This window comes from Schistocerca cancellata, chromosome 7 (genome assembly GCF_023864275.1).
Source record: "Schistocerca cancellata isolate TAMUIC-IGC-003103 chromosome 7, iqSchCanc2.1, whole genome shotgun sequence".
NCBI classification, from domain to species: domain Eukaryota; kingdom Metazoa; phylum Arthropoda; class Insecta; order Orthoptera; family Acrididae; genus Schistocerca; species Schistocerca cancellata.
In genome coordinates this window covers 128,118,973-128,144,153 of record NC_064632.1, presented here as the reverse complement: position 1 = coordinate 128,144,153, position 25,181 = coordinate 128,118,973, and the positions used below count along the sequence as shown (strand labels likewise).

General features: G+C 35.3%; 1 protein-coding gene across 1 annotated transcript in view; it reads right to left on the bottom strand.

Moving 5' to 3' along the window:
* Positions 1–351: 351 nt before the first annotated feature.
* Positions 352–25,181, bottom strand: part of LOC126092361 (sodium-coupled monocarboxylate transporter 1-like) — a 300,651-nt gene continuing 275,821 nt past the window's right edge. The window contains exon 15 of the mRNA XM_049907903.1: positions 352–657. Coding sequence (XP_049763860.1) covers positions 580–657 — 78 coding nt within the window. The 3' untranslated portion in view covers positions 352–579. The remainder of the gene's footprint in view (positions 658–25,181) is intronic.

The following is a 25,181-nucleotide window of genomic DNA, read 5'->3' as shown; positions in this document are numbered from 1 at the left end:
CAGTTAAAGCCACATCCAGCCACCCTGGTTTAAGTTTTCTTTGATTTCCCTAAATTCCTTCAGGTAAATGCTAGGATGGTTCTTTTGAAAAGGCATGGCAGACTTCCTTCCCAACGCTTCCCTACTCTGAGGGGACCGATGACCTAACTGTTTGGCCCTCCACTTGTGATTATTTTTCAGGTACATAAGTAACATTTAGATGCATAAGTTAACATTATGCATGTTTAGTCACAATAAAATAATAATTTGTGGTCTGTAAAGAGATACTAAAATATGACTTATGATGTGCACTCATTCGAAGAATATTCTACACAGTGAATGAAAATATTGGTTTTCTTTTATTAATAAAGTAAGTTGTATTTATTATTTTTTTAAAAAAATTACATGAAATACAGCACTTCTGGCTCTGCAGACAGTATATTGTACAACAGGTGCTTCATATTATTGCCTCTGAAAAGGTATATTGTAACTGGGATGAAAGCACTTAGCAGAAATATCAAAATAAAAATTCACATTACAGTTATTGAGGGAAAGGTCATACCCATATTAATACTGCAAGAAAACCAGTTCTTTTTTTTATCATTGTGACAGTGCATTATCTGGAGGATCATACACTTTTCTCTGTTCAATGGCCGGCATTGTCTCCATCTCTACCACCTAAAAACAAAATATTGCTTTTTTAAAATTAAAACTTAGCATGTAGACATTCATTCATAAATGTAATATAAATTTGTATTCTAAGTAACTGATTAGTGTTTCATCAAAATGTTAGTTTTACTGAGTGGCATCTTATCATAGAAATTTATCATATAGAGCCTAAAATGTATTAAAACACACAGAAAAGACGAAGTCAAACAATGGAAAATCCAGGATGGAATGTAACAATATAGAAAAGACACAATTCTAGTTTCCTATTGGGACATTTTGAAGTAATCCACAATTCATCTAGAGAACATACACTCAAGGAAACAAGTGTACTATTGCACTGCTATGTAATGCTCAGTTTGTTGTAAGCAGCATGTATTGGAGACTATTTGTCTCTTTGGCATTCCAAAACAGCATTTCAAATACCTGTAATGTGTGTGTTACAATGTAACAGACTGAAATTCACTTCTTGTAGTACACGACACACACCTGATTAATGAAGAACACTTTACACCATAATTTTATTATGTGGTTATATGTGTACTATCAATGATGTCTTGTTTTTCAACTTACATTAATGATTGTTTAATGACATTTGAGAGACTACAGAAGACAACTTAATAGAATTTTGTTCAAGCCCTATTGACCAAGCAGTGAAGGTTTTAATTACAAGTTTTAAGTATAAGATGGGATGATGTGTTTTGTATAGATTAGTTAGGATTTATGAATGGAATTACCACAATTGCTAGCGAATGATATATTTATTTACTGTAATTAAAATCTGAATGTTGTACAACTGATTGTTAAAAATAACCTTTGAGCAATGTTCAATGCTGAAAGATTCTATATTTTCAAAACTAATTATGAAGTGTGTGTATGTTTTCCTGCCATGCTTAAATGATTGTTTGTTTACAGATTATTATTCGTTTTAAGACACTAAAAATACAATTTTTACTAATGCCTAAGATTGTTTACATTATCAGAACGTTATATAAGAGGCAGTGGCTGTGTTCACATGACATTGTTAGAAGTGACATTATTGCCAGTAGCAGTAATGTGAATCACTAGAAGTACTGTTTGATTTGTATGGATAAATGAAGAAGTGAGTTTTTTTTTTCCTTTAAAATTTTCAGTTCAACAAAATCCTCATAATTGGAAAAGAATATTTAAACAATCCAAAATATTCATCTCAAGACTTTTGCAGGAATGTCTGTCATTCTCCAATGCCTCCATTTCAACCAGATAAGTAGTAAAGATTTAGTAATGTTTTCCTGTTGCAAAACTCAATTTATCATTTTGCAAGAGTCAGGATATTAAGATGTAGATACTGCAGATAATCAATATTTTTGAAAAAGTTTGGTGTTATTCTTGTCTGCTTTGTGAGTAGGAGAATTACAGTGCACAGTGATATGATTTCTTTTGACAATAATTTCAGTGGTGAATGGCAAAGCATTGTTAGATATGAAATCAGTAAACTTGGCATTGCAAATGATATTCAGCTCCATAATGTCTGTAACTGTGTTACAGTTAATGATGATTCACATTGGCCACTGAATTCAATGAATTATTGCCAACATTGGCAGAAAATTCAGGGACAAAATAGGACCATGGAAAGCAGAGTCATTAGATTTACTCTGACGGGCACAGCATACTCTGGCAGTAGACATCAGTGGTTATTGTAAATAAAATTTGAAGTTGTTGAACCTAACAGTTAATGTATGTGTCTGTTAAAAAATGTAAGCAATGAGTGTAATTAGTATTTAGCATTTGCTCACTGAGAAGGGCAGTTGTGCCTCATTTGGATCACATATTTGTGCATCAAAAATATCTTAATTTTTCCTATTGTACGTTGTACCACTTTAGTAATTGTTCAATAATAAATACAACATGTGATTCAGATAATATACATCAACATTCACACTTTGAAACTGTTATGAATGGCCTGGCAAAGGGCACTCTCCATTGCATCACATATTAGGGTTTCATCTTGTTCCATTCACATATGGAATACAGTAAGAAAGACTGCTTAAATGAGTCTTTATGCACTTTAATTGGACCATATGGGAGAAATACATAAGGGATTGCAACATATTCCTAGAGTCTCACTTGATACTGGTTCTCAAAACTTTGTAAGTACACATTCATAAGATACTTGGTGTCAGTTACCAATCATATGCCTATTCAGGTTTCACAGTGTTACCTTGGTGTTCTGCAACAAGAACTGCATGATTGTTTTGTATCTCCTTCATAGACTGATCATGTTTCCCAAGTTTCCTACCAATTAACTGAACTCCACCATTTGTTTTACCTGTGTTTGAGCCTATATTGTGAGCATTTCACGTAATATCCTCACAAACTGTTACATCCAAGTATTTATATGACTTGAGATTATCAGTAAATGGTAAATTAAATTAGTCATCATTGGATACCGCATTTGCCTAGATTATTGAGCACTTAGAGAAAGATGCCAAACGCTGCAACACTCTGAAATCCAGATCTTACTGCATATCTGTGCAGCTTTTTTGGAAAATACTTCCTTCTAGGGAAGTGCATCACCTCTAAAAAGTAGTGATTACTATTTATATTGTCTGCTAGGTCTTTAATATACCAAATGAACAGCAAAGGTTCCAACATACTTCTTCAGAGCAAGTCTGGGGCTAATTTTACATCAGTCAGTGACTCTCCTTGAAAGCAAAAAGCTACGTTCTCTCTACCAAGGAATCCTCAGTCCCATCACAAATTTTGTTTGATACTCTAATTAATCATAGTTCCATTATTAACTATTAATGTCATTCTGATTCAAATCTTTTGAGAAGTGAATGAAACTGTATCCACCCAATTGTCTTGAACCATAACTTTTAGAATGTTATGTGAGAAAAGTACCAGTTGGCTTTTCTAAATCAATGCTGGATATTGTAGACAAGGTCATTGTGTTTGAGGTACCTCATGTGTTCTAAGATTCTATGATAGATGGATGTCAGTGATACTGTGACCCAGCCACAGGGCACAGTTTTTATATTCAAAGTATCAATCACCATAAAGAATCATGACAGGGATTCTATCAAGTCCTGAGGCCTTGATCAATTTTTTGATATCAGCTGTTTCTCAATGCTAATGACACTAGCATCTACATTACTCATCTTTTCAGTGGTGTGAATATTAAACTTAGGCAGTAGTATTTGACCTTTCTCTACAAAGGGGCACATTTGTAAACTGAGTTCAAAATTTCTTTGCTCCCCTCAGTTTTTGTTTCTGTTTCATCCATGAGTGTCTGGACAGTAGCTTTGATGCCTCTGACAGTTTTTACTTATGACCAGAGTTTCTGTGGGTTTTGTGAGAGGCCCTTTGATAAGACTCTACTATGGTGGTCTTAAGGTTTCTTGCATTGCCATTTTGACAATTAAAGAAATGTGTTTCTCCATAGCCCTATACTTTGTTTTACACCTATTGTGTAGTAGTATGAATCCTTTTACCAATCCATGGTCAATTATTTTTCTAAGCTTGAGCCACAGTTCCTCTACATGATCATGTTCAGATCTAAAAGTTTTCATTTCTGTCTCAATATATGAGACTACTGCCATTTTGTCTACTTTAGTGAACATGTAAATCTTTCTACTTGTTGTATTTGCCCTTTGTGCTTTCACAACCATTTGTGATACAATTGCCTTATGATCATTATATTAGTTTCTCCGTGGACATCACCAAAGGAGTCAGCACTCTTTGTTGTCAGTGTCATGAGTGGGTTTCTGAATGACCTGTTCTAAGCAGTATTCATAGAAAGCATTTCGTATTGTTTCACAAAATGTCTTGTTATGTTCACCACTTACAAAGCTGTAATTATCCCATTCAAATGTTCAGTGATTATAAAGATTCATTGGGCAATGACAGTATGATTCCGGAATGTGTGTGTTAGTGGGCTGAAGTTTCTTACTAAGATTTCAGATATATTGGACTGTGAGTCTAGTAGCTGACAGTAGCTAGCAATAATAAATTTAAGCCCACCTTTGATGCTGAATTTTGCTCAGACATTAATTTTCTAATATTTCTGATGAACAATAAATGTGAAATTATAGATATGACTGTATTTTGTGATTTCTGAAATCTCACAATTTGGTACCATGCGACTGGGCTCCTGGCACCATGACAGTCTTAGGAAGTGGCCAGTCAGCAATGAACAGATGCAGTCAAATGATGCTGTAACACTATCAATGTTAGTGCATGTTATGTACAGGGCCAGCTCTAGGGAGGTAGGACTGTGCCGCCACTCAGGGTGGCAATTTTCTGTGGATGTCAAAATGTTAAAATTTTATTAAGGTCCAAAAAACAGTCAATTAGACAAGATTATGAAAGTTTTGCATAAATGAGGAAGTGTGATAATAAGATGTAAATATTAGTTATTCATAAAATCTAGTGTCTTACTGGAAATTATCTATGCTTTAGTGAAACAGGTGACAGCTGAAGTGCTGGAGTTCGTCACCTTGGGTGCATCTTTCAAAACAGCACAGCTTGCTTGTGGCATTGTTGCCAACTCATTTTCCATCATTTGCCTGTGCACAACATGGAAATGTACCCATGTCAGCCTGAAAGGCCGGCCCTACAGAAGTGAAAAACTTTATAATTAAGGAATAAAGGTAAATGTCAGCATGTGACGGCCTAACAGTTCTTGTACAGCAACCTTAAACACCTATTACAGTATTGGTGAGAAAAATACTTTTTAATGACTACAGAATGAATAAAATATCCACTGCCTGTCACATATCATAGTATTTTCAAACTAGACAGTGTGATTAAGTGATGTTTACAAAAAGATGCATGAAAATTTTCCCCACCTTACCGCCTCCTTTGGATATGCCATTAATACCATTTACATTGCTCCTACTCTTGCTATGCTCCTGTAAATTAACTTTTCCTGCTTTGTCTGTAACTACTTCCAAGTTTTCCCTCATTCTATTTTATTTCCAGATGTTGAAACTATAAGCAGTGGATATTAATATATTAATATTAATACCATGTGGAAAAAATACCTATCAGACCTTGTTTTGGAGCTGAAGCAACTAAATTCCATTGCACAAATTGTTTGACTAGTTTAATTGTATTTCACACTGTTTGCATTCCAAAAACTTTATCTAGGATTTAACTGTTACTTTTCACTTCAGTAAACAAAAGCGCTATTAAAATTGCTTATTTTGAGCCAAAAATCAGTTCGAGACATGCTGGAAAGCATGCCTTCTCAATATCTGACTGTAACCATTTTTCTTTATGTATTATGGACACACAAAATAGCCTTTATATGTAAGTCACTTGGTGTCCTGTTTTCTTCCACGTCGTACAGCAGAAGCGCCACTGATACTGCTGACAGTACAATATTCAACTGTGCCGATCGCTACCGGTCTCACACCACATGTCTCAGAAGGAATGGTCAATATGCAGGGATATGGCAGGAATGATAACTCAAAAAACCTAGTAAACATGGGCTCTTGTTCAGTAGAAGAGGTCTGTCACAGTAGCAAATTTGAACAAGTGCTCATAGCTCTTAAGATATACACTTTAGAGCCCTTGTTTTCTGGGCATTTTTTTTCGTTATCTGTCCATACTACCGCCTCTCAAAATATGGAAACCAAAGAGCTTGCAGTAGAAGAGTTTATTTCACAGTATCGAAGATGAACTGCTAATAATTCTTAAGGTAGGCATCATCCCTGTCTTATCCCTGAATATTGTCCATGTATTCTGCAAGTGACATAACTTAATTTGGGTTGACATAATTAATTCTGGAATCATAACTCAAACTGTATTACACTGTAAGTGTTTTACTTTGTTTCACTGAGTGATGTCCCATACCTGGCTTTGGTCTTAAAGACATATTCACATCAATAACACACATTAGTAAGTGGAATAAGTGTGATGTGTGAAAATGAAATAGCATATTGATGGACATTGTGAAAAAGGTTCACTGTGTCAGAAAATAAAATGCAAGGATGTGTGTGTGTGTGTGTGTGGGGGGGGGGGGGGGGGGGCAAAATCTCTGGAGCTGGCTCTGGACATGTAGAATATAAAATCGACATTGTATGCATGAGAATGGCAGAATAGACTAATTAAATTTGAGCACTGTCAAAATAACTTGATTATTCCTTTCATGACCAATTTCCTAGATGTTGTGGCTAATATAGAACAGGGTGATCAGGAATATAGAAGTACATATATTTCAGTGATAAAGGTAAACAGTGTAGAAAACAAAATGGGTTCCCGAATGTTGGAAGAGAAAGCAATTTTTGAATAAGTACTTCAGGAGTGCAGGTATTTCTGCATCTTCTCAAACTATGAATCAGAAGCTGGAAACAGTTGAAACCAGTAATTTAGGATCATTTTTTCAAAAGTCAGTAAATGCTCAATTGTTCAAAATTTAGGATTTTTATAGTTACAAATCAAGCTAGTTGTAAGCATAGCCTGTTGAAACGGTTTTGTCAAAAATGATATTTAATGTTATTATGTGTCAGAGGAGGGCAAATGGTGACCCACAGTCTGCATGTGGCCCACAGAGGTGTTTTGTGTTGCTTGCCAACACAGTCAGAAAAAAATTGCCTTGAACCGAGATTTCCTTCCTGTGCCCAACTGAGGATTTCCACTAGGATGGCCATGTCTATTCACATGCACGATTCACAGTGTAGTACTAGCACAAACAAAGTTGACACTTGGCACAATAGCTCATGGGAGTACCCATAAAGACATTTTCCTTTACTGACGGACATGCACGCAGAACACACATTCAAAGGCATATTTAATGGTGTGACGTTAATTGACTTTTACAAATCTTTGTGTGCTGAAAATTTCCATGAATGCAAAATTGCTGAGAAAATATTCTCTGCATTTGGGTTTACATATATTTGTGTGCAAAGCTTTTCTTGCTTGAAAAACAATGAGAGTAAATGTAGGCTCCTAAATGCTCTCTGACTGACATTAACGTGCAGGCTGTGATGAGAGTCTCAACAAGAAACCTCACTGTTGGTTTCAAAAAAAATTGTAGAAAAGTGTGATATGGTACACTAATTGTCTCATTAAATTAATTCAAAATTACATGTGATTGCAATTGTAGATTAAATGAAATTAGCACAATAAATAAATTGATAAAAACTGCCACTATTTTATATCATTTATATTTATATTTATTGATTTTCATGATAAAAATTTAAACCTTTCCTGAAATGCAACACTGATGAATGAATGCAAGCATTTTAAAAGAGGCAGCCCTCTACTAACCTCTGCTTCCACAATGTGGTCCATGCTGCAACACAATCCACAATCTCCCCCCCCCCCCCCCCCCCCCCACCTCTCACTACCCCAGTAATTATTATAGGGTACTGAAAACTACAAATTTTTGCAAAACTCCCTGTTTGTTTTCAGCCAGTTAAAGCAGAAGTTGATAAATGCAAACTGTGCTATGCTTCTTGGAGAACTGAAGAAGGACTAACAATGTGGAATGTATTGTCAATGATAATGTGAGAAAGTTTTCTGAAAAAAAAAAAGAATGTAAGCAAGTACTTGTCACCATAACCAACTATAGAAATAAATTAGTAGCTTACACAACACAAACTCCTGATTATAGATCAATTCGAACCAGCTTTGTGAGGAAGAATCTGTTTCAATACAGTAAAGCGTATTTGATATACAACAGAATCGGCCAATTCCAAAGCTCCTCTCAGGTGAAGTAGTCTATTCAAGACAGGTTTGGCTATACAACTTGTGCATTATGATCCATTCCCGAAAGCAGATAAAGGAAAGGGTTGTGTTTTATAGTTGGATTGAAACAGAAGGACTGAAAATATGCAATCAAGTAGCCTTTGCTGTATTAGATTTTCTAAGAAACCTCGAGACATCCCAGCCAGAAAATCATGCAAATGAAATTTATTTATTTTCTGATTCCTGTACCAGCCAAAATAGAAATATAATAATGATGTGCACACTAATGACCTTCATGGAAGAATGCAGAAAATTTAATAAACTGGTACAATATTTCCCTTTTCATGGTCACAGCTATAATCCTGATGTAGCGTCTGGTAGAGTAGGTAGAGTACCAGAAAAGGAAGATATTCTTTCACTGACTGAGTACTGTAAAGTACTGGAACAACATGGTTAAGTCAAGACAATAATTAAAGATTGGAGAGCAGAGGATCTCAAGTCCAGTGCACTAAAAGCCCTACAATCTTAAGATGCCTTTCAAAATAATTGCTCAGTGAGAGAGGGCTTGAAGGCATGAAGAGGGTATTGTTCTCAGTATCAGACACTTGTAATGGAAGTGCTATAGAGGATGAGGCACAGAAATCCAGAAACTACAGCCATGACATGAGGGAAGTAGCCATCTTCGAAATGAAAAAGTTGTCTTAAAACTTATGAGGCATTGTAATGTACCAGAAGGAGCATAAGTGTTTTATAAAGACATGTTGAAAGTGGTCAGTAGATGTCCAGTATAGTATTGCTATAGCCATTACTTTGTGTTGTATTTCAATAGTATTTGGTACTGTTGCACACGTATGCTCATCAAACATTTGTGGAAAAGTGTGAAACTAACATGTAATGTTGTAGTACATATTGTATTTCTATACAAAATGAACAGTAAAGTAACTTTCTTTGTAATTAATGTTAAAGATAAAGAAATGGAGAAAAGACAATTTGAATTTGTATATTAACAAAGCTTCCATCTTCCATATTTGCATTTATCAACTTTTGGAAAACTTGGAAACATTGTCCCTCTATTCTGAAATAAACATGAAAATTTTAGAAAAGTCAAACATACAATTAGAATTATGCCTACAAAAGCTGTGTACATGTTAAATTATCTCACGTATGTAATTAGTATTTTGGTATGACATTTAAACCATGTGTTTCTTGAAATATTTACTTTTTTGCGTTTATCAAGTTTTAAAGAAACTCTCCTCAATTGCAAAATTAAAGAAAGTAATTGTGAACTAAACATTCATTCATAGAGGCATCTACTAAGAGTATTAGAGAAGTTCAAGATGAATTCTGTATCTCTCAAAATAATAAATAAAAAAAGTGGCAGGCCAAAGTAGTAGAATTCAAAAAATAATACCATTAATATGAGGATCTAATTGAAGAGATTACCATGAAATCAGAAAGTTGTGTCAAAGGGCATGGCAAAAGGCAAAGAGCATTGCTAGCACCAAAGATGTATTCTAATCCAATAAAGGCAGTTTCATTAAGATGATTGGAGGCATGCAAAATCAGTGTCACTATTTGGAGCAAAGGATAAATAAATTGCATAAAAATATAGCAATAAATAGTTTTGCAAGCTGTGAAATTGATAAGATCAAATTAGGCATAGAAATTATTACAGTGATGGAAGATTAAAGAAATGAATGTACTATCACTTTGGGCGCTATAGAAGACAATTGCATCAAATGTGCAGCAACTCCAATTGTTCTCACCATCAGACAGTGTTCACCCAATTGGATATATAAAGCAGTTTAAAGTTGCATTTCTATATAATTGGCAAATGCAAGAAATGAGATTCTGCATTACAAGAACAAACACATGCAGGGGGAGTTGTATTTTTAACCAAGTACTGGTCAAGATATAAATAATGGTCAGTCAGTTAATGTTGTTTAAGTACTTGCAAAACATTGAGACAATGAAAGAATTTATAAAGAAGCTTTGTGACAAGAATGTGTATTTACACATTCCTGTTTGTGAAGAAGAATTAATTAAGATTCTGATTCAGGGACTGCTAGTTGTAGTATGTCAAAAACTGTCATTACTGTCACACTGGGATGCCAAAGAGCCTAATATTTAATTAGATTATGTTGAAGTAATTGCAGGAGAAGGAAGTGGAAGAGGGTGAAGAAGAATCCAAAATTTTGGTTGCAGACATCAGGAATGCAGAAATCACAATCTGTGAATCATCTTCAAATTATGAATATCATGATGGCAGAATGACATGTCATTATAGGGAATGATCAGCACTCACACTATGTCACTAAGATGAAAAAACTGCTCAGCATCACAACAGAATTTATAGATAAGAAGATGTATCACAAAATTATTTGAACTACCAGTAAGTAAGAGGACATTAGCAGGACAGTCAACACAATTACATTGAACACATAACCCTAAATAAAGATTGGGAAAAATGTGGCACAAGATGAAGATATTTAGAAAATTAATTAAAGTTTTGATTAGGCTCCAACAGAAAACAGTGCTGATTTTGACAATGTGCTGTGTAGATAGGAGAGAGATTCAGACTGATGTTGTGAGTGAAAATGAAGTTGATGTTAAACACCAACACCCATAAGAGAATGAGAAATATGTGGAGTTAAAATTCACACTCTTCCATAAAGTGTGAGCCTAGTGGATGCCATAGTGTCCAAATTATTCAAATAACTGACTGAAATGTAAGCAATTCCAGTGTTCCAGTGAGCAGGATTTGTGTTTTAAGTGACATAAGTACCAAAGTTAACCATTTAGAGGAGAAGCTTTGACTAGACATTTCATTGATAAACAAGAAAGTTGTTGACTGAGCAAGATTTATATGTTGGTTTTGTGATGGAGCATACTATTGGAGTTAAGGCTGACTTCTGAAAGGAATATTATTTGTAAGATATGGACAAAAAAGTAAAGAAACTGTGGTGTCATAACACCTCGGACTCTGGGGACGAGTGTCGCTGCAACAAAGCTTTGCATTTAAAATATTTGTTGAGAAAATTGAATATATTCCTGTATGCTGATAAATGAAGTCATTATTTGTAAATAATAAATTTGAAGCTCATGGTGTAGGTAAGAAAGAAAACACAAAGATGAGCAATTATAATCACAAACATGAGGAAGACAGATGCAAGTGAATTCAAAACAAAATAGTAATTAACAGAGGCACAGAAGCTAGGTCTCACTGAGGTTTTATGTTATAATTCAACAGTATGCTTATTCTTGAAGAAACCAGGAAGAATGTGTGGCTGCTGTGGGAAATTTGAAATGTGAGTTTATACTCCATCTAGGACAAAAACATATCCAGCATTTAATGCTGTCTGTTTCATGTGCTTCTGAGAAGTGTCTACCTTAGGTGACAATGTAGCAGCATAGCAGCAGTGAATGCCTAGGTTAGTATTACATTCCTTGCTGCATAAATGAATGCAGATTTAAGATGGAGAAACCTGTGACACCTCTGGTCACCTGAGATCCCCGATGTTCCATCTTCTGCCTGGTCCACATTCACTTGGGTGCAAGTAATGGACAGTGTTGTGGTTAAGAGTCTGTGGGTGGAAGGTGAAAGTAGCTACTGGTCTCACGGCTGTTCCATTATGCCTTAAAAACATGTTTGAGGTCTTTCCCACGGCTTAAAGTATATCTGAGCCAGCATGGGAAGCTTCATTTGTTGGGATTGGGGCTGATCTTCCTGGAAGGTCTGGACAAGAGTGGAGGGTGGGTTTGTTAAGTTATTGGGAGCGTTCTGCAGCTTCATTCTCATAACCAGTTGTGGTCCTCTGGTTTGGAGTAGACTGGTAGGTTTGAATGGGAGTTTCACATGACCCTTCTTAATAGGTCAGGTATGAGCTTACACATAGGACAGGGCTACTAGCCTAGCAAAGCACCTGCAGCATGAACTTATGAGCTTTTATGGTAGAGAAAGCCATCCGCAGGCCCAATAAGTCACATTCAAATTTCAGAGAGAAAAGAATATCAGCCGCCTTAATTACAGAGAATAGCAATTGTTATGGCAGACTGAAGAGAGAAAATGTTAATATAGTAATACTTAATTGCAGGAACATCAATGGAAGGGTCACAGATCTGGCCTTGCTTATAAATGGTAATAACGCCCTATGGTAGTAAAGCCCATGTAGTACTAGGGACAGGAAACTGTCTTTATCTGGGTGTTACAGTAGTAGTAATGGAAATCTAAATTCCAAATAATATGTACTGCAAAGTTAGGTAGGATGTTGGTGGTGGGGGAGTGTTTATAGCCGTAAATGTGGTAATGTCTAGTGAGGTTAGTACAGAATACATGTATAAAATAATGTGGATGAAGATAAAATAATGGAAACTCCATGTTGGATGAAGATAAATGTTATAAGTGTTTCTAACATGGTAATCAGATGCTTTTTTAGACCTCCTTCCATAGTAATAAAAAAATCTTGGAGAAGGTTTTGTGTAAATGACCTGGTCGTATTACAATATTCAGGGAGTTTTCCACGTACCAGCTATGTAAGGGAAATAAGATCTCGTACTGAGGCGTTCAGACAGTAATTTTTTCTCATGCGATCCGCGAGTCGAACAGAGGGGAGGGGGATATGACTGTGGCGCAAATTGTGCCCTCCGCCACACACTGCATGGTGGCTAGTGGAGTATATATGTAGATGTAGATGTAGATGTAGATGTAGTGGGAGAGTTAAGTGATAGAGTGGGTGAATCATGTGGAATTGTTCTAAATGTATTATCTAAAAATTGCCTGATCAATTAATCAAACCACTGACACATGAAGGCAGCTAAGTAGATTCTTAAGCAAGGCTGCAGCAGCAATTGTACAAATGTGAAATATCAAATAAAAACAGTCACCAGCTGTGGAAGTTAGTAGTAAAAAGCAATTGACCTAGGTTTCAACCCATATAAATGGGCCTTCTTCGTAAGTCTTATTACGTTTTACAAGCTCGGCTGTTTACATTTCGAAACATCCGAACTTGAAAAAGCAGTGAAAACAAAAAGCAAAATTATCAAGATATTACAAGGTGATATTGAGGTGTTGAAAAGTGAAGTCTTGACTCTAAAGCAGAAAAATGATAAATTATTATGAGAAAAAGAAAACAGTGTATCTGAAAACTGTGAAACAAGAACAAAACAACATTGTGACAATTTGTGTGCATATACTAGCAGTGGACCAATAAACATCAAAACAGTGACTCCAGATAAAGACAAAATGATAAATAACATAAGTAAAGTAATAGTGTTGGCGGACAGCCATGGTCGTGGACTAGCAGAAATTTTCAACCAGACAACACAACTAAAATCAACAGGTATTACTAAACCAAACGCCCCATTTTCTGAAGTAGGGAAGCTAGTTTGCTGATTATACCAGTCTTAATCAAAATGATTTTGTTGTATTATTAGGAGAGTCAAATTATGTACCGTATTTACCCGAATCTAAGCCGCACTCGAATCTAAGCCGCACCGAAAAAAAATTTCCCGAATCTAAGCCGCACCTGAAATTTGAGACTCGAAATTCAAGGGGAGAGAAAAGTTTTAGGCCGCACCTCCAAATCGAAACAAAGTTGGTCCATTGTAATATGAGACACAATTTAGGTCGAATGAATGACGATACTGCTACAGTAGTTTGGTTCGAGTCGTAAGCTTAGCAGTTAAGCTTTACTACGTAGCCATTGCTATGCGTCAGGCGCTCCGTCCGTATTTATACGGGTGCCCTTCCTTTTTCACGTGCTTCGTCTGGTTTGAATCGATTGCTTATTTTGCTTTGAGCTGACAAGTGCCGTTTTCTTTGTTATAGGTGTTTGCGTCACTCTTAAGCTGAAAATGCATTACTGCACTGTGTCATGCATTGTTTGTCGCATTCTGATAGTGCGTGTTTACGGCCTGTCGCGGCTCACGGCATGGCTTGCTTTTGTGCGCGCTACCGCCGCGTACAATTAAAAAAAAAAAGTGAGGAATCGTCTCATTAGCGAAACAATGGCAAGAGACTGCTATTTGTTGTTACTTACACTGCTGCTTTCTTTGATAATGATCAACAAGAATCAAATAATACAGACTGCGTATGATAGAACATGTTCTGAACGAGAGTTAGGCGAAAATTTTTCTCCGTTTGAAAATCTTTGCGGCCGCTTCTTTATTACATCAAATTCTGCACAGAAATTAGAGTCATCTTAGATTTAAAAATCTAGTCACTTGCCGTGCTTCATTTCTGACTGTATCGCTGTTAGGCATAAGAATAATACGAATATAAACATGACACGATACGTATATTCTTCCGCGTTTGCTGTTGTCTCACTCTAGTTTCGTAGTTTATTAGGCAGACAGGATTTAAATGAGAGAGCAGCAAACACGAAAGAATACATGGCAAAATGTTTATATCCGTATTATTATTATGGTGAAGAGAATACTGTATGTGATTCAAATTTCATCAGGTTCCTATTAGCAACCATCTCTTCTCACAGATAGGAAAAAATTCAGAACGTAGAGTTGGCCATATTGACAAACATCCCAAACAGTCTTGCCAGTCAGATTTTCGTAGTACACTGAAATTGTGCTACATTCGAAGATGAACAATACGGAATTTGTATTTACTTCGTTGGATAATGTATGAAAATGCAGTGGTCGAAACTCGCGGCGGAGAAAAAAAACTCGTCTTCCACTTTTTTTTTTAAATTTATTTACTGACGCAGAGGTTTTGGCGCCAGTATTTATCTTTGTGCCTACAGAGCATGCGTGCGTAGCGCTACATATATTGGACGGCAGAAGTTAGTTGTGGCGGCATGTACCAACATTTTTCATAACTTCCGCTTGCTTTGCACTCGATTCTAAGCCGCAGGCGGTTTTTTGGATTACGAAAACCAGAAAAAAAGTGCGGCTTAGATTCGAGTAAATACGGTATATAAAAATGAAACTGAAAAGGCCATACGAAGGCTGAAAAGATGCTTAAGCCTCCTTACTCACACATGGTAGTATGCAATATTCCATGTAGATATGACTAACCAAACTGGTCCTGTGTGAACAAAGAAATTGCAGAGGCAAATAAACGTCTGTTAGGAGTATGTAAGCATTTCAGAAATGTGGTGACTATAGACATTAGCAATATTGGTCGAAGATTTCATACTGTGCGTCGCCTACATCTTAAGTTTTTGTGGAAACAGGCGATAGCCAAACAAATAGCCAATATTGTGTCAGAAAGGCAGAAAAAATCGTGTGATAAAAGCTGATTCATTGTTGGCATTACCCTCTCAATTCAAGTACACAGAAAAATTCGACGGACTCTAAATCAAAACTACAAAGTCATTTTTCATTGGAGGAAACAAAAGAAATGGAAAACAATACAAAAAATATAAACCAATCCAGTGCCACTGAAGAAGTGAATCTGACATGAAAAACATCAAATAATCCTCTGCAGGAGAAAAAGAAGACAGCAAAATCACCATCAAATGATGAGCACCATCTAATGATAAGTAACAGAAGAGGAATAAGACAGCAGTTCTAGTGCTGAGAGGGAAGATTACAGCCTCACCAGAAGTGAAGTGCTCAGCATCAAAAGAGACAACAATGGTTCAGATACGGAAGAGGAATGCAGTAACTCCAGCTCACTTAAGTGATTTTTTTCTGATGGGCACCATAAAAAGGACAAAAAGTTAAGTACAGGAGGAGTAAATACTTCAGTCAATACATTAATAATTACACATCAAAACATTCAATCAATCAAAAACAAACTCTTAAACTTAGAAGTACCTATAAAAAGCAGTGGTATAAGACTTGCTGTTCTCTGTGTAACTTAGACAATTATAAGTTAGTATCTTGCTTTTACAAAAAGAATTTAAAAAATGGTGGTAGCCGCATGTTTGTTAGAGATTGCATCTCCTGGCCTGTAACTGCAATTCCATTGGGCAGGTATGCAACTGAAAAACGTTTTGAGTGTAGTGGTATAAGAACTGAACTCCAAAATGTAACCTATGTAATAATGTCTTTATACAGAGCTCCAAGTGGTGATTTCTGTGTGTTCATAAAAAACCTTAATAGGCTGCTATCACAATTTTGGCAGAACAAGTTAATTTTATGTGGAGACTTGAATATTGACTCCCTATCTGAATCAAAATGTAAAACAGAACTAGAAAGCTTACTTATAATGTATGGTTTACATAACACAATTAAAAACTATACGAGAATAGGTATGAACACTCAAACTGCCATTGATTACATAATTACAAATATTTAGTCTGGCAAATATAATTGCCTTATAGAAGACATGAATTTATCAGATCTCAACTCACAGACAGTAATAATAAAAGAAGTAGGGAAATTAGATTCACTCAGCTTTATCCCTTACAGAGATATGAGAAGTTCTAACAAAACAGACCTAAAGATAAAACTACAAAATGAAAAGTGGCCAGAAATATACTTATCTAATAGTGTTAATGATAAATATAACAATTTCCTAGATATCTATTTAAAAATCATTGAAGAGTGTTTGCCAACCAAAACTAAACCAATATAGAAAAAAACGAGGAAATCTGCCATGGCTAACGAAAGGTCCATTAGTATCCTGTAAAAAGTTGAAACTTCTTCATGCAATTTGGAAAGCTCCAGATAGGCCTATTAATTTTGTTGAATATTATAGAGCCCATAAAAAGATTTACAGTAAACTTTAATAGCTGCAAAAAAAACTGTATAATGGAAATGTTATTACACAAGCTCCCAACAAAGTCTGAAGCACTTGGAAGATAATTAACAGAGAAACAGGAAAGTCATAAGGAAATAACAATAAAAGCTTAAGCCTAAAAATTAATAATGTTGTAACAGAAGATCCAATAATCATTAGCAACAGTTTCAACCAATATTTTACCAGCATCTGCCAACAACTTACACAGGGTGACAATAGTGATTCTCTGCAAGCCCAAAAACTAGTTGAGAATAAATAAAAGTCACCCGGTAACTCATGTTACCTGTATCTGGCAACTGAATAAGAGATAAGAAAAATAATAGAGAAGCTAAAAAATAATGCATCCACAGACATGAATGGCCTGTCAAATAAAATTTTGAAGCTGATTACTAGAGAAATTGCTAAAACCCTCTGTCACCTAGTCAACTCATGTCTCGAAAAAGGAATCTTCCCAGACAGAATGAAGATTGCCACAGTACTACCACTATTCAAGAAAGGTGATCACATGTGCCCAGATAATTACAGACCAGTTAGCCTCCTTCCCATTTTGTCAAAGATCCTAGAAAGAATAATATTTGTCAGGTTAATGGTATTTTTTAATAAAAACCTAAATGGTAGACAGTTTGGGTCCTAGAAGGAAAAATCTACAGTGTGAGCTGTGTTTGAACTTATTAATATAATCTCTGCAGGCCTAGATCAAGGCCAAATCCCGGTTGGTGTTTTTTGTGACTTATCTAAAGCTTTTGATCTTGTCAGTCAGCACCTATTAATAATGGAGCTACACCACTATGGCATTAGAGGAACTGCTCTTGATATCATAAAGTCATTTCTGCAGAACAGAAAACAAGCAGTGGAAGTGTCACACAATCAAGGGAAACAGCTATCAGAACTACAAGATATAAAACATGGGGTGCCACAGGGTTTGTATTCTAGGACCCCTCCTTTTCCTTATATATGTAAATACTTTACCTTGTAACGTAGACAGTGAACTGATACTCTTTGCAGCTGATACAACAAGCATAACTGTGAGACTGAGCTTACAGAAGGCCATAAGTAAAAGTAATTACACAGTTGAAATGATCACCCACTGGCTTGAAGTGAATAGGTTAATTCTCAATTATGAGAAAACTAATGCAATCCTATTTAGGAACAACAAAAGAAAAACAAGTGAACTAACAAATTTGTAAGAGCTAGATGTACGAGTAGTTGAAAGTGCTAAATTTCTAGGGATCACCATGGACAGTTGTTTAGGATGGAAAGATCATAATTCCAATATAAGCAATAAACTTAGCAGTGCTGTTTTTGCTCTGAGATAAATTAAGCCACTAATAACTCAAGATGATGTGAGCATGGTGTATTTTTCATACTTCAATGCTATAATGAGCTATGGTATAGAAATCTGGGGCCACTTGACTGAGGCAATTAAAATATTCAAATTACAAAAGAGAGCAATTAGAATAATAGGAAACAAAAGAACAAGAGATAGTTGCAAGCCTCTTTTCAAAAAACATAAGATTCTAACCTTCTACAGTTTGTATGAGTATATACATAAAATTCTGATCCTTGCTTGGGATCATAAAGATAAATTCAACAAAAATGAAGATGTACACCACCACCACACCAGAAACACCAAGAAATTAAGAATTCCACACAACTTAATATGAGAGAAGCAGTGGTTATATGGGAGTAAAGTTGTACAACTCTTTACCACCACACATCACTAATACCAAATCGAAGGATAAGTTTAAACAGTCAATCAAACAACTGCTATTAGAAACCCCTTTATATTCAATCAGAGAATTTCTTTCAAACGAAAATAACTGAAGCAAAGAGACATAGTACACTAAAAGAAAAACGTACACAGGTGTAGAGAAAAAGTAAAGTGTGTTAACTTCTTAACAGCATTGTTTTATCTAAAGATTTTGTTTTCCTCCAATATTATTGCTGTTAACTTTTTTTTATAAATGGAAACAAAACAGGATCTAGAATATGTATGTGTTATGTGGCTGTATTATACTGTATATATAAAATGATGGACCCATAGCAAAGAATTATTGCGATAAAATGTTCTGTAATTTAGGTACATAGGTTATGTATGCCTCATAAAATCCGTTCAGTTACAGTATCTAAAATTTTGTAACTATGATGTTAATTTCCAGAAATGTTGTGGCTACAATTTATTAGTTATCTTAGCAAAACTATAGTTAAGATCAGTAAAAGTAATGTATTTTATTGGAAAACTGACAAAGCAAATATGTACTTGGACTTACTCCATAGATGTACATCATAAGCTGCTAAATAAAGAAATATGACTGGAATGAAGAGTTCCTAACAAACAGACCTATCCATGTCATTTGCACTGAATTTCAATGTGCATGTGATTTGCAGGTAATGTAAATTATGAATATTTCTATAAATGAAATGTTTTATGTGAACTATTTACAATGTCATCATCAGATTTTTGTAAATTCTTCTGTTAATAATGAAGTTTAGTGAAATAAGTGCATAAAAATCTTGTATAATTGCTATTAATAAAAATACGTCAGACAAGGAATACTGGCATCAGCGGTGGCATACAAACAAATAGGATAATCCCACTTTATTCTGTTACACTATTTACAATTGCATCAAGCACAAACAGCCTGCTTGAACTTCTGATGTTATGCTACAGATTTCTTGTATATAGTGTGATCAGTAACACTCCTTGGGGACATGCTATAAGTTTTATTTCTAAAGATTTCTCTCTGTTAAGAATAACATGATGGATTTTGTTTACTAGGAACTCTTCATTCCAATCACAAGGCTGGTCTGATATTCTGTATTCAATATTTTGTTCCTTAGCAAACAGTATGAAATTATATCTAACCCCTTCCAGAAGGCAAGAAACACGGCATCAACAGATGCACTGGTATCTACTGCCGTTTGGTTGTCTTGAAGGAACAGAGCAAGCTACGTTTCACTAAATGGTTGTTTGCAGAATTCTTGTTAATATGCAAGTATAAAGTGTGATCTAAGTTATAACAGATTGATTTAAGTGATACAGGTCTATAGACATGTACATCTGTTTGACAACCCTTCTCCAGTACAGGAATGACCTGTGCATTTTTCAAATCACTAGAAATGCTTCATTCTTTCAATTACCAATGATACACTGCTGCTAGAACAAAGCTAATTCTTGCTCATAATCTTTTCAGAAACAGTCTATTTTAAGTTTGTCATAGCTTATTAGAACGCCTTCATTCACCTCTTCCAAGGAATTGTTTTATTTTTTCTGAAAACTTAAAATTTCAAAAGTTGTTTGTTTTCAGAAATATTCAAATCCTAAAATTATTACATCCCAAACTCAGTGCCTTAATTTTATAGCCCTAATTTTTGTGTTTCCAAAAATATCCAATGTTATTTAAATAACGTATTTGTTTGTTAACTATTCAAATTAGAAGTCTTCACTGTCTCAAAAATTCTTCGTGAACTTTAGGGATCCACATCACATTATAACTTCCCACTAGTAAAATAGCACCTGTTATTGCATCATTTTCTAGCTATGCATCTTTTGCTGAAACAAACTCATTTCACTGGTTGTTGTATCTTTAATTTTTATGTCTTTTATGATAATAATTAAAAAGTAATAGACTTACTATTCTTCAAAAAGAGAAAATAGAAAACTTCCACTTAACAATGAAGACAACTATAAGCTACTGGCACAATAATTGGAAAAGCTATTGAACTGTGAAAAACTGAGCAAACAACTGGAATCCCTTATAATGTTCCATATAAAAACTAAAAACCACCAAGTGCTGATATGATTAAAAATTACATCAGTCTATGAAAAACACAACAAAGCCCAGGTGAAGATGGTCTCACAGCAGAAATTCTAAAAGCTTGTGATGATCTATGTGTCAATTAAAAAAGAAAAACTGGATACAGCCTGGGACACTGAAACAATTCCAGAAAACTCAAAGGAGCATTAATTTACCCACTTTATAAAAAAGGAGACAGAACAGATATTAGTAACTACAGAGCAATTTCATTACTGTTCTTAGAATACAAAATCTTATTAAAAGCTCCTCTGGACATATTAAATCCTCAATTAGATAAACAAATTGGTGAGTATCAAGCTGGCTTTTTAGGGGAAACAAATCCTGTCATTAGCAACTGAAACAAACAATTAGATATATGAAAATATCAAATTAAAAGATAGTGCTAATATTCTGAGACCCGAGTTTCTCCTAGCGTATACAACTTTCAAATAAATTTCAGAAATGGGGGGGTGTTCTCCTGCCGAAATATCGGCGGTCGCTGAAAGTGTTACCTGGCTGAATTCTTGGAAGTTATTTGAAAGTGCTAATATTTGTTGCTTATGATTCAATATACAAAATCTCCCCTCTCAAAACCTTGAAGAAATTTGTTCTCACTAGGAAAACTCTGGAAATAATTAAACAGATTCCCACAAATACACTATCTAAAGTTAAATTACATGGAACAACTTCTAATGTCCTTTAGGATAAAGCATCTAAATGTGCACTATCTTAGGAATACACTCAATTTGCTGCAAGTATTCGTGGATGAGAATTCACCACACCTGTTAGTAATTACAGAACATGAACTAAATGACAATGAAATTGAGTATTACAAATTAGATGGTTATGTGTTAGCAGATAGTTACTGTAAGCAACAACACAAAGGGGGTGGGTTGGCAGTTTTTGTAAATGACCATCTACCATTTAAGAAAATCTCATTGGTTGAACAATACTGCAAAGAAGGAACAATTGAAATGGCTGATGTTGTGGTCCACATAAATACTCATTCAAGCAGGTTAGCTAAACATAAAGTTATTGGTATGTACCGTCCACCAAATACAGATGTGTTGTACTATCTTGACAGGCTTAACAGGGCAATTAGACAAACAGGCCCCACTGACCTTAGCATAGTTGGAGACTTAAATATTGATGCAGACTCCTATAGTACAACCTATTTGAAAATAACAGATATATTTAACTCATATAATCTCTCAAATATAGTGAACTCTGACACTAGAGTAACAGAGTCAAGCTCCAGTAACACAGATTATGTAATTGTCAACAAAAATGTAAAAGACAGTGTTAACTTTCAAAGTGTTGATTTTCGTTACTCAGATCACTATTGTCAGATGTTAGAATATTTAAAATTTGCTGTATCAACAGTGACTAAGATAACTGAGAAGAAGCAGATCCTGAGTAGCACCAACATCAGTGCCTCCAAAACTAAGCTAGCAGAGGAGAAATGGGACACTATTTGCCAAACTAAAGGGTCCAAAAACAAATGGGAAAAATTTTATAGGCCAGTGCTGAAGCATTTCAACTGCTGCTGCCCTCTCAAAGAAATAACCATGTTACAAACCATAATAATAGGCTGAAACTTACACCTAGGCTGATTAAGTTAAGGCAGAATATATATGATCTTGACTGTTTATATAAGGAAACAAAGCTATATATATTTAAGGAAAAGTACAGTCAAGCCAAAAAAACCTTTAAGACAGACCTTTTAACTTGAGCAAACAAATAAAGCAATGATGCAACAGAGCATTCAGCCTACATAGGTAAGGCATTCTGGAGACTAATCAATGAACATCGTAAAGCCACCAGCAAGGGACAGAGTGAACCAGTTGGCATTAGACATGAGGGACATCCATTGGAAGATCCAAATGAAGTATGTAATTTATTCAATAAGCATTTTATCTCTCCTTTTGACCAACCAGCCCCTATTATAGATCTACAGGCTGGCACACCAAATGATGTCGCAGATAGAATAGAGCTCAAATTTATGGAGGTGAATCAACAGGAAATATTTAACACAATACAGAAGCTAAAGAACAAGCATTCATCTGGATAGGATACTATCTCAAGTGTGGTGTTAAAGAAATGTGCCAATGAAAAAACTAAACCCCTTACCTATCATATCAACTGTAGTGCTATGAAAACATATTCCCATATGCCTTACAAATAAGTGTAATTCAGCCAGTCCATAAGAAGGGAAGTAAAGAAGCAGTTTAAAATTATAGACCGATATCACTAATCCCTACCTTCAGTAAAATATTTGATACAGTTGTCCTGTCACAACTCACAACGTTTTTCTCAAGACACGAAATGCTTAACGAAGTGCAGCATGGGTTTAGGAAAGACCTAAGCACGGCCACTGCTGTTACCAGCATCTTCCATGAAGTATACAGCAATATAGAACAGGGTATGCAGACAGTTGGAATATCCTTTGACCCTGAGCAAAGCTTTTGACTCAGTAAACTATGAGCTTCTCTTAAAAAAAAAATGTGGGCATACAATATCAGTGGTGCATCAATGAAATTTCTATCCATCTATCTGGTGACTCGGAAACAGTGTAGTAGTAGTAGTAGTAGTAGTAGCAGTAGCAGCTTTATTCATCTGTAGATCTCTTCTGATAAGTGTTTTACTAAATGTTTAGATCTATTTGAAGTATATGTTATCTCTACTCTTTGTACCCTATCTGTTAGGTATGATCGTAACCAGCCATTAACTACCCCTCTTATTCCTAATGCTTCTAATTTATTTAATAGAATCTTGTGGTAGACTGTATCAAATGCCTTAGAAAGATCCAAAAATATGCCTGTGACACACTTATCTTTATCAAGAGCATCAAGTACAACTTTTGTGAATTCTACTGTGGCTGACTCCGTATTTTTGCCACTTCGGAAACCAAACTGTGATTCACTTAAAAGATTGCATTTATTCAGGTAATTCATTACTCTGTCTTTCATAATTTCTTCTATTATTCTTGAGAATGCTGACAGCAGGGAAATGGGCTGGTAATTTTCTATGTCTTCTGCATTACCTTTCTTAAGCAAAGGTACAACTCTTGCCTGTTTTAACTGCTCTGGAAATGTTCCTGATGTGAAGGATTCATTTATTATATTTGTTAAGGGGCCTTGTATAATCCCTATGCATTGTTTCAGTATACACATTGGTACTTCATCTAAGCCTACTGACTTTTTATTTTTTAGTTTTTGAATTGTTACTGACTTCATTCTCTGTGGTTGGAAGTAACATCATTGTTTTTAGTGCAACATTATTTACACGTGGTATTAAACATCAAATTGGCAATAAGATCCTAACTTTTAAATCCACAAGTGCAACAGTGATACAGGGAATCCCTCAAGGCTCAATTCTGGGACCTTTCCTCTTTCTAGCATACATTAATGAAGTTGTACACCCCATTAATTCACACATTGTAAATTATGCTGATGACACCTCAGTTTTATTTCATGGTAAAGATTGTGAGAAACTGCAATTTTCAGCACATAATGGGATACTAGAATTAAGTTCATATTTTCATGCACAAGGATTAAAGGTCAATGTAAATAAATCTCAGATGCTAATATTTACAACTGGCAGCTCACACCACTCATGCATAAATGAGGTATGTGGCATAATGGTAGAGGAAGCAAATGTGTGTGAATTTCTGGGGGTCCATCTGGACTCAAACCTCTGCTGGGTTACCCACATTAATGCTGTATGTAAGAAAGTCAGCAATGGGCTGTATCTTCTTAGCCAACTGTCCAAAATGGTGCCCACCCACATTCTTAAAACTGTGTATTATGGGAGAATCTATCCCAATCTTAGCAACTGTAAGAAATATGGGTTGTGCTGCAGACATTCACATTAACAGAGCAGTATTGCTACAAAAAAGAGGGTTAAGGATTATACATGGACTAGTCTATAAAGGCTCTTGCCGTGATGTTTTAAGACAGCACAAGTACTTCACCATAACTCAAAAGTTAATATTAGCAAAGTGGAATCTATCTATGATACATCTGGCCACCTCCTAACCATCTGTCCTGTGTGGTTGGATCAATTTTGTATTTTCAAATGGGAACCACAATTTTTATTGAAGATTTGGATACTGTGTAAAACATACTTAAACGTTACTCAGACTATTGTTTCCCACTTGCGGTATATGGCAGTGTAATCAACAAATATCAAGTGTGCCTGTTTTTGCTATTAAGAAGCAATCCATTTGGTTCTACACTGCTTTTACAATGAAAATGTAAACCTTTGTGCTCTAATGGTTAAAACTGATCAGTGTCCAATCATCCTACATTGATTGAAATTAAGTTTAATTAGAAGTTCAGACAGGCAGGTGCTAGAGATGTAAA